We start from the raw sequence: 11,616 nt of genomic DNA, 5'->3' as shown, positions 1-11,616 counted from the left end.
ATTTGTGTCGATGTTTCATAGCCTTTGAGATCTCAGCGATCATAAAAAAATAAAAAAAAAGCAAAACTAAATTAAAGTGAGAAGCAATGTAACGTAATGTGTCGTAGAGATTAAATATGCTCTAGCGCGAAGTTTTTGAAGTTACAATTTGGTTTAAGAGTAAACAAGTTTGTCTGTGAGAGAGAAAATATTGAGAAACGGTAAGGACATGTTACATAGTTCGTGTCTTTCTTTATATACACAACCAAGATATAAAACTATATTATATTTTACTATATAAAGAATATATACTTTTTGACTAAGATAGAGAAAACAATAATTGTTTTATATGTTTTAAAAAAATAATAAGAAAATACTATATAAAATAATATATTCTATTATATAAAGAATACATACTATTTTGACTAACGTAAAAAAAACAAAAATATATTTTATTATATAAAGAATATATACAATTTTGACAAAAATTTCTTTAAAAAAAAAAGAATATATCATATTTTGACTAAGATGAAGAAAATAATGAAATAAAATATAAAATAATATTTTACCATAATACTACTATTTTTATATATTACTAATTTTAATTAAATCAAATTAATTTTAATCAAAATTTTATAAAAACTACTATTCGTAATTTACATCCATTAACACAGTAAGAAAGTGGACAGCCATGCACTTCGTTCCAATCTAAACGCTAGTAATATGTCCTCGTAAGCTTAACTCAGTTGTTTGGGACAATGCAAAAAATATACAAGATTCGGGGTTCAAACCTCCGGCCACATCGGAAAAAAAAATGCTAGTAATATATATATAAATAGTAGTATTTTATATAGTATTTCATTATTTTCTTTATCTTTGTCAAAATATGATATATTATTTTTTTAAAGAAATTTTAGTCAAAATAGTATATATTCTTTATATAATAAAATATATTATTTTTATTTTTTTACGTTAGTGAAAATAGTACATTTTTTTTTTGACAAGAGTCAAAATAGTACATATTCTTTATATAATAGAATATATTATTTTATAAAGTATTATATTTTTTGAAACAAATAAAAATATTATTTTCTCTATCTTAGTCAAAAAGTATATATTCTTTATATAGTAAAATATAATATAGTTTTATACCTTGGTTGTGCGTATATATATTATATATAAACACACGAACTGTGTAACATGTCCTTCACCGTTTCTCAATATTTTCTCCCTCACAAACAGACTTGTTTACTCTTAAATCAAATTTTAACTTCTGAACTTCGCGCTTTTGGCCAAGCTTTTTTGGGCTTCTCTTCTCCTTATAAGGAGAAAGTAGGGCCAAACACATTTCTAATAAAGCTATTTATCCTAAGAAGTAGCTTTTGTTCAATGTACAAAATTGAATAGATTGAGCTTCTACGAGAAGCTATAGAAATGAACTTTTGGAAAAAATTCGGAGCTTCTGTGCACTAGAACACACTTCGAAACTTGCTTGGCACTATTTTTAATATTTTTTTTTCATTTTTTATTTGCCTATATATATATATATATATATATATATATATTTATTTATTTATTTATTTATTTACGTGTTCCAGCATTTTCTTCTTAACTGTTCCCGCATTTTCTACATGCTTATCTTAATTGTTCCCGCATTTTTTATTTGCCTATATATATAAGTTATTCTTCTTAACCGTTCCCACATATCTTCAACCTAGCTGCTGCTGTTGTCAGACTTTTCAGATCTACAGGTACTATTTTTCACTGCATCTATTTTATTTTGTTTGTTTTTTCTTTTCGATTTTGTTGAATCATGTTATCAAATTAATATTCTATGCACTTCTGTTTTCTTTTTTTGTTTGTTATTCAATCAATACCATACTTTTTTATGCTTTTGTGATTGCAAGTTGCATGTTCCTTTATTCATGTCTGACATATGTTTGCTATATATGATATATGACCCAAAATCAACTAAATCAAAGTCAAAGTAATACAACATGTCAACATCGTAAGTATGTATATTAAGAATATTTAATACTACTAAATGCAATATATATGAATATATTCAACACGTCAATCAGAAGTGTACAAGAGTTATATTAACAAATACGAATATTTTTTGAACTAGATGTGTTTTGATGTCAGATATACGTTGGTATTTGATACATCGGTGTTCAATACCGACACATATAATTACATTAAATTATATTATTTTATAAAATTATTATCAATTTCGACGTATATGTGTTCGGTGTCTATGTTTATGTATGTTAGTTAACAATTGTTCTTGTTAAAAGATTTAAAAAAAGAAAGTTTTATAATAAAAATAATATTTTTTTTTACACTTTTAAAGAGTTGGTTAAGCACATCTCAATAAAATATTACTAAACTTATGCCAAACCTGAATACAATTCTTTCCAAGCATGAAGTCATTAACCATAGAACCATAGATATAGCTTGCTTGCCACTTGCAAAGAAAGAGCTTTTTAGAGTAAAGTAAGGATTTCTTAACATTAGCATTTTCCTATATACAATAGTACCAACATCAAAATTGCCAAGAGATTTTTCGTCAGAGAAAAAATGGTTTTAAAGAAATAAAAAGCTTATTCTTCCCTATGTGTGTATATATATACATTAACATGTTTGCTATATGCATAGTTGTGGCTCTCATTTGGACAGAATTTTGGTTGGAATTTGTCTCCTGGTTTGTGGTTAGAGACTTGACTTTGCTTTCTGCGTATGGTAGTTGTAGCAGTGTCTGAGTTATCCTAAGGGATTTAGTTAGCTTGCAGGACTGTCATTGTGTTTGTTTTGGCTTAGCCTTTGTTTGGGTTCTTTTAGCCTCTCTTTTTGTTTCATTGGGTTAAGGCTTTGAGTCCCCCCAATTGTTCTTTGTACCACTTTTTTCTGCAATTTAATTTTCTTTGCCTTTATTAAAAAAAAAATGCTTGCTTACATATTTATGATTCATAAATATACACAAGTTTCTAATATATGTATTGTTGCAGTTCATGGCTTCTAAAGAAAGCCTTTCAAATAGTTCTGAAAATTTAGGAAAAGCAAAGTGGGATACATTTAGTACCAAAATGTTACTTGACATTTGTATGGTTGAGATTCGTAAATGCGGAAAACCAGGTATTGCTTTTAGAAATAAAAAATGGGAAGAAATACGTGACGAGTACAACAAGCGTGCTAATAAAAACTATACTCAAAAACAGCTGAAGAATAGGATGGACACTTTAAGAGGTGAGTGGACTATATGGAAACAATTACTAGGAAAAGAAACTGGTTTAGGATGGAATCATCAGATAGGAAATATTGATGCTGATTCTGCTTGGTGGGATGCTAAGATAAGGGTTAGTACTACGAACTTTAAATTTTATTCATTGAAAATAAATAGGAGAATTTAGATAGCCTAAATTTTATTTATTTTTATTGGTTACACAGGAGAATGTGAAATATGCAAAATTTCGATTTCAAGGTTTGGAATTTCGTGATGAATTGGAATTCATATTTGGAGAGATTGTGGCAACTAGTCAATGTGCATGGGCACCAGCTATGGGTGTGCCATTAGAGTCTATTAGAAAAAATACTACTGCAGATGTGGCTCATGAAATTATTGAATCTGATGATGAACTCAACATTGATGAGTTAAGCCCTGTGGAAAACACTCAATCAAAAAATAAAAGAAAGGTTTCACCAAATATGGATGAGAAAGCAACAAAGAGTAAGACAAAGGTTGGGACTGCACCAGCTATGAGAAAAACATTAGAACGATTAGTCCAAGTAGCAGAAAATCATAATGAACTTGAAAAGGCTGAAATTGAAGCAACATCTCATGTCAATGGAAAATATTCTATTCCAACATGTGTTTCAATATTAAAAAGTGCAAAGGAAGAAGGACTTTTGGATGGGAAACAATTTAGTTATGCTTTAGAAATGGTTAAGGATGAGCAAAACAGAGTCTTACTAATGACCCTGAAAGATTCCATGAAGGATTTGATAGAGTGGGTTCTATACAAGTATAAGTGATAGAGTCTATGGTTTAGGTTAAGATTAAGTTTTATAATTTTTATGTCAGTTGATTTAATGCTTTGGTTGAATTTTAAGGTTTTTTTTTTTATGTATTTGCATTCCATCATTTTAGTTTTTGGATTATATGTTTATGGTTGAGAAATTTATGCATTTGAACTACTATAATGAATATTTATTTGTATTTGATTATGTTGTTGTTTATAAATTGTTCTATAGATGCATTCTAATGAAATCAATGGGCATTCAAGAAAAGTTAAAAAAAGACGATGCTCATTTTACAAAATATATTACGCTGCTGCAGCAATTGCAATTGATTATCATATGAAGTATTTACTAAAGCAAGGTAACAGATTTCTTTATTCACATGGATGGAATTGGGTTCGAGAAACTCTTAACACTCCAGGCGAAAGTTATAACATGTTTAGGATGGAATCTAATGCTGTGCTGAAACTTGAAAAATTATTAGTTAGTAAGGGATGGTTACATCCATCTAATGAAATGACATCGTTGGAGGCTTTGACTATGTTTCTTTGGAGTTGTGCACACAGTGAGACTAATCGAAATGTCCAAAATAAATTTGGAAAATCAGGAGAGACTGTAAGTAGGAAGTTTGGTGAAGTTCTGGATAGTTTATGTTTATTAGCTACCGAAATTGTCAAACCTCCTGATTTTAACTTTGTAGAAATTCCATCCAAAATTAGAGATGATAATAGGTATTGGCCTCATTTTCAAGGATGCATTGGAGCTATAGATGGAACTCATATTCCTGCCATTGTTCCTACTAAAGAACAAATTCGTTATATCGGCAGAAAAGGATTTCCAACACAAAATGTTATGTTAGTTTGCAACTTAGACATGTTATTTACTTTTGTTGTTGTTGGCTGGCCTGGTACTGCACATGATACACGTATTCTTTCAACTACGATTGAAGAAATGAAAGATGTGTTTCCTCATCCTCCTGAAGGTAAGGATATTCTCACTGTTGTAATAAATTATTATATTTTTTAAATTAAAATTTTCATATATATTAACAAAAATTGTTTTATTATTTTTAGGAAAGTACTATCTAGTTGATGCTGGATATCCAAATATGAAAGGGTATCTAGCACCATACAAGGGTGAAAGGTATCACATTCCAGATTTTAGAGCAGGAAGTCAAGCAGAAGGCATACATGAAGTATTCAACCATGCACATTCTTCACTAAGAAATGTAATTGAGCGAACTATTGGGGTTTGGAAGAAAAGATGGCATATATTATCTGATATGAGACCATTTCCATTGATGAAACAACAAAAGATCATAGTTGCAACAACGGCACTTCATAATTTTATTCGAAAGTGTGGTATTGAAGATGAAGAATTTAACAAATGTGACCATATTCCAGGATATATGATTGACCATAGAGAAGAAAGAATCAATCACGAAGACATGGATTCATTTAATCCAAGAAGACTACAAGATGGAGGCTATATGGACAGAGCTCGAAATCGAATAGTAGCCGGGTTGGTTGGAAATAGAAATCGTTAGAGTTTTTGATAATTTAAATTTCTAATCATGAATTATTTTCTAAAGTCTTTTAATATTGTTTATGGTATTTTTTTTTTTTTTACAAGGATATTGTTTATGGTACTGTTAAGCTCTTGTTGGATGATTTACGTTTTATAAAAATATTTTGAGAGATACTTTCATATGACAGTTTATGAAATTTTATTCACATTTGTCTTTTATTTTTAAATATTCACTCATTTATATCTCATATATAGTTTGTCCTAAAACATTAAGCTTTTAAATATGTATTTTACCAAACAACTTTTAGCTTAAAAATCACTTTGAAGTTAAAAAAAATGACACTTACCAAACAACTTTTAGCTTTGCTTCTAAAGCACTTATTATTAGCTTTGGCTTCCAAAAAGCTTATAAGCCCTAAAAAAGCTTGGCCAAACATAGCTAATCTCTTCGGTACGTTACGTTCATTGCTTCTCACTTTAATTTAGTTTTTTTTTTTTATTTTTTTTTTATGATCGTTGAGATCTCAAAGGCTATGAAATATCGACACAAACAAGATACCGAGACCACACTTTGACACCACTAATAATTTGAAAAAATGATAATTTAATGTAGGTGTCGAACAATGACATTATCAAACACGTTTTCGATTAAAAGTGTCGGTCTTCCGAAGCTGAAAAGTTAAAACCACTGTTATTTTTGATTTATTTATTGTTTATGAATTAGAATTAGTTTCTTGAAATTAATTTGAAAATTTGGTGCATGAATTTTGGTTATTGTTTACGCTTTACTACTGTTTGATTTTGAGAAATGGAAACTAGAAATTGTGATTTTTCGGGTACATTGCTTGCTTAGGAGGAATACCAGCCGTATGTTGGTATTCATGTTGGATTGTTTGTAAGTAAAAGTTTTGATAACTTGTTTTTTGATTGTCTTTTTTTAGAATATTGTAGCTAGTTTTGTTTGGAAGTTTTATTTTGGTTCTAGAAATGAAAAATGAAAAAAGTTTAAATGAAAATTTAATAAAGAAGTTAAATGATATTCTACTTAGCTTGAATTATCTTTTGATTTGTTGTATTCATCAAATTTGATGATGTATTTTTGAAGTTGTATGGAAGTCTTAACTTATTCTTGTTTTCAGGTTATTGGATGCATAAATGTGTCTGAACACTCTCATCCTTTAAACTAATTTTGTTAGATAAGATTTAAACGCATATAAAATATTTGGTTTGTAACTTACAAGAAGACATCAAAAGTTTATAGAAAGGGTGGGAATGTGACAAGTTGGGACATATTATACTTCCCCCTTACTTAGCACTAAATGTTTATCGGTTTATTATGTAGATCTAAAACTGTCCCCATAATTGAATTGACTTGTTGCTCGACGGGTTAAATTAAGACCAGATAATCTATAAGACAAGAGAGGGTTGTCAAGGATAATTTGAACAAAATTATAAGTATATACCTCATTAATATTGCTAATAGAATAGTCTCTTTTAATAATCTAATTGAATAATCACTTTTAAAAAAATTAACCTCATTAACTTGTCATTGTTTTACATAATGCATTCATTAACACACACCGGCCACACACTTCAATGGTAAATTAACATTAGAAATGAGAACAATTGACTGCACTTTTGCTGAGACATTGAAAATTGAAGCTAAAGTCATTAAGAGGTAGGAGATGAGATCAACAATGTTCTATATAAAGACACAACTAGCTGCTCAATTTCTTATTCATACCCCCCTTGAAACACAAACCTTGTTTATTATTGATCTAATCTAAATCTAATTATATTTCTTTGATCATTTTGAACTATGGACGGCAAAGGAAATGGCAATGTTGGTTCTGCTGCAAACAATCCAAAGGACAACGTTGGCAGTACCACTAAGGTTGATCCAATGAAAGCACCTGGAGGAGATGGATCCAACATTTCAAGGGAGGAATTTGAGAAAAATCCTAAGGGCTATTTTGCTGATTTGCATGCTGCTCAAAAGGATAGGAAGAAGAATTAGCTAGCTAGTTTATTTCCTTTTTTTTAATATTGTTATGGCTATGGTTTTATATGTTCTATAGAATATATATATTTTGTCATGTGCTAAGGAATAAATAATAATTAATCTCTAAGTTTGTTAGGAGAGTTTGCAATATAACTATTAAATTTGGAAGACATATCACTAAGTTTCGATATTGAGGAGGAAGAGAGTTTTGAAAATGATCCTCGTTATACAATCTCCCTCTCTTATTGCATTTGTCTAATCCTTTTTAACCCTATTGTTGAGTTTCGTTTAGTACACTTTAATCGAAGCCACCAAAAAGGTTGAAAAAAAAGACATTTTGGTTGTTTTTTTATGCCGTGAAATAAGTTTATCAATTTTGTGAAAAATACTTTAGTGTTTTTATCAATTTTGTAAAAAATACTTTATAGTGTTTGTAATCATAAATCAATAGCACTATAAAAGAAACAAACAATAAATACATAAAATCACCAAAGAATTGATCTATTCTCTCCGTTCCAAATTGTATGTCACTTTAGAAAAAATATTTGTCCCAAATTGTATGTCGCTTATTAATGTTACTTTTCCTAATATATCCTTAACTATTTATTATTCTCTCTTCTTTCAATTCCTTCCTTTATCTTTTCCATATCATTTATTGAGAACAATTTTGTAAAACAACTCATAATATCTCTTTCCCGCACAATATTAGTTACATTTCTTAATATGTGTGAAATACCCAAGACGTCATACAATTTGAGACAGAGGGAGTAGGACGGCAATAATTAATAACCAAACATGAGAACTGCTATTTGGTACGGGAGTTTCACCACGAATTTTTACGGACACGTGCTGAAAATTATAAACAATCTTAAACAAACGAGTCACAACCTCTCATTCGGTTGATGACTCTGTGAGTCATAGACTCACCCACCTTCTATTCTCACATTCAGTTCAAACCTTTTTTCCTCTTATAACAACACTGTCCATATCTTCCCATGTCACCTTCATCTTCTTCATAACCTTCACATTCAGTTCAATCCTTATCCTATCTCATTAACAATTCTAATTCTTCGTCCATCTATGTCTCAAATTTCATCTGCTTGCATGTGTTGATAACAATGTTTCATCTAATCCAATGTTATGTCCTCTCTCTTCTAACCTATTACCCATATATGACCTCATTTTTCTACTTTCCCATTTCTTCCACACAGGGTTAATTTATATGAAAATAATTACTCATTGTTAAACCCAGATTATGAATAATTCTCATTGTAAAGTAAAATTCACTTGAATTGAAATTATTTGTTGTGTTGAGGGGAGAATTTAAATTATTTGTTGTGTTTGATCCGATGACTACAGTAATGTTAAAATGGATTTCATTTTTTGGAAAAAAATAATAATTAAGTAACTTTTATGTTTTTTTTGTTGTGAATGAAGATTGTGAAAACTGAAGTTGAGAAAAGAAAGGGAGTAATTTGGACAATTGAGAGAAATTCAACAATAGAGAAGATGTGTCTGTAAAAAGAACATATCAAAGGAGAGAGATGAAGAGAAGACATAGAAAAAACAATAAAGTGGTGATGTACATGATAAGTCAATGTGTTGGATGGTGTTACCATTTTTGCAGCGCGTGGATAACGTATAGATCCACGCGTCCGTGAAAATTCGTGGCAATACTTCGTACTAAAAAGCATTTCTCAACCAGACATATTCAATTTAAAAAAAAAAAAAAAAAAAAAAACATATGAATGATTTTTTTTTTGTGGTCGGAGTTTAAACCCTAAACCTTGCATATGAATGAATTGTAAAAAAAAAATCATAGGCAGTGAACTTCTCTATCTTTTTTTTTATAGAAATAATTCTCAATCTCTATGTTCAAGCCATTCCTCACGAATCTATAATCCCTCTCATATCTCTTTATCTATGTTGCTGGTATTTTAAATTCACAGTGTTGTTACCTTTTATTATTGAAATATATTATAACCAACTTCAAATTCCAACCGGTCGATGTTATTGTATATTTGATCAATGCATAAATTTTTCTTGAAGTGTGCAAACATTCAATAATATGTTATTTTAACGGTGTAGAGAATAAGTGATACTTCTCATCAATTCTTCCTTTGTCTATCTTGCTGAGTAAGCAATTATATGTATGTGCGAGTTTTGATATGTCCGTTGAGAACGATTGAGTAGCAACGGTGGTAGAGAATGCTCCGATGCCTGCAGGCACAACACTCAAATCAGTAATGTAACTGAAAAAGAGTGTGTAAGAAGTGTTGTGAAAAGTGATGTGTGTAACACCCTAAACTCTTCAAACGATAAGTCACACAAATAATATAATAATACAAAGGATTTAGATGTTACTTCTTAAATAAGTCCAAACATTCTCTCAGTAGTTCTATAAACAGGCATTCCTATCAGCGTTTACCTTATCAAGGGTTTAAGAGAATGGTCCTACTAGGCTACAACTTATTTCCTTCAAGCAAGCACTTGTTCCCTTAATTATAACTAATTACCTTTTAGGTTCAACATATTTTACTCGGTATTAGTAATGTCACCTCCTAAGTACTTACTACTAGAGCCAACTCGCTTTCGGTATCTTTCGCTAGCTATAACTAATTAATTCCTAGACAGTTATATATTAATATCAACATATAAGCATCAGGAAAGTAATATCAATATTAGGCCATGTCACAGCCTAAATATCTAGTCTAGTATCGCACTACTACAAAAATAAAGTAAATTCCTAATAAAACTAATTAGCGAAGAAAAAGTAAATAAATATAAACGACATTAAAATTAAATAAATATCCAACAAAAATAAATAGAGGTTCATCTTAGAACTCTAACCTAAAAAGAATTAGTTACATATGGTAACTAAAAATAAATTACTAAAGCTAAAAACATACCCTAGAAAATCAAGGAGAAGATGGAATCCCCTGCAAGTCCCGAAATCATGAAGAACATTTTGTTAGTTTTTTAGTATCATTTGATTATTTTTTTAAATTAAATTTTAGTTATTGAATGTCATTTATTTTCATGCTACTTTTTCTATTTAACCTCCATTATTTTAAATATCTTCAGTACTTTTGGTTTTTTTGGTGAAATGTGACAATAGAATAATTAATGTAGATGTGTTATGTTGAGTTAACAAAATGCATGCTTATTAAGAGTGGCGTTACCAGAAGCTTGGCTTAGGGGGTGCAAACTTTTAAATTATGATTAATAATTACTTGTAGTATATCTTTGTGTCATTTCGTATTTATAAACTAGTTCAACCGTTAATTTTACCAAACATTACAAATCCAATCAGTTAACTTATCAACTATCAGGTAAAAATTAAGTTATTTACTATCCACTATACATTCATTTGCTATAATCTAATTTACTTGATATCCACTATTTTTCACGAAACAGAGTCTAAACAATTATTGTCAAACTATAACATAGTTATTGTATAATAAATAAATAAATAAATGTGGTGAGAATCAAACACATCCACCACTCTATTTTAGTCATAAAGAAATGTTACTCTCTCCGTCCCTAATTATAAGACCCTTTTGAAAAAAAAAAATTTGTCCCTTTTTATAAGACTCCTTTGTTATTTCCAACTACATTAATTATTTCTTTACATACATGCCCCTATTTATTATACATATTTTTCTTCAATCAGAAATAAATAGCATATGGAAAACATAAACTAACTCTCTCTCTTAAGGATAATATTGTAAAAACAATAATAATTACAAACAACTTTAATACAAATATTCACTTTCTTAATTCCCGTGATTTTAGCAAAAGGGTCTTATAATTAGGGACGGAGGGAGTAATATGTAAACCAAGTTACATGTTCATTCCTCCTGTGCCCCTTTTATTTGTTGAAAACAATTAAGGTACATGTGGAAAACAGTTAACAATCAAAAAAATTGAAAAAGAAGTGACTGCAAGCGAAAAAAACAAGAGATGGTGAGAGAATTTGGTTATACAACCTTTGAATGAAGTGTGACAAAATGTGAGAAATTGAGCTGAACTGGTGCAATGGTAATTATCCAGGCTATGCAAATTAGAAATAAGTAAAAAATTTGGTATAA

At 29.5% G+C, this 11,616-nt stretch overlaps 1 protein-coding gene across 2 annotated transcripts; it reads left to right on the top strand.

The window, feature by feature from the left end:
• Positions 1 to 1,585: 1,585 nt before the first annotated feature.
• On the top strand, positions 1,586 to 5,630 carry LOC112420364 (putative nuclease HARBI1). 2 transcript variants are annotated; one of them, XM_024779266.2, is made up of 4 exons: positions 1,586 to 1,730; positions 2,988 to 3,335; positions 3,427 to 4,978; positions 5,075 to 5,630. In XM_024779266.2, the coding sequence occupies exons 2-3, from the start codon at positions 2,991 to 2,993 to the stop codon at positions 4,009 to 4,011; spliced, it is 930 nt and encodes a 309-aa protein (XP_024635034.1). In that variant the 5' UTR covers positions 1,586 to 1,730; positions 2,988 to 2,990; the 3' UTR covers positions 4,012 to 4,978; positions 5,075 to 5,630. The 2 variants fall into 2 exon arrangements, with proteins under 2 accessions (XP_024635034.1, XP_039687297.1); XM_039831363.1 differs by having other exon boundaries at positions 5,070 to 5,630.
• Positions 5,631 to 11,616: the final 5,986 nt, after the last annotated feature.

Source organism: Medicago truncatula, chromosome 3, assembly GCF_003473485.1.
Source record: "Medicago truncatula cultivar Jemalong A17 chromosome 3, MtrunA17r5.0-ANR, whole genome shotgun sequence".
NCBI lineage: Eukaryota > Viridiplantae > Streptophyta > Magnoliopsida > Fabales > Fabaceae > Medicago > Medicago truncatula.
The sequence above is the reverse complement of the archived record's forward strand: the minus strand, read 5'-3'. Positions and strand labels throughout refer to the sequence as shown.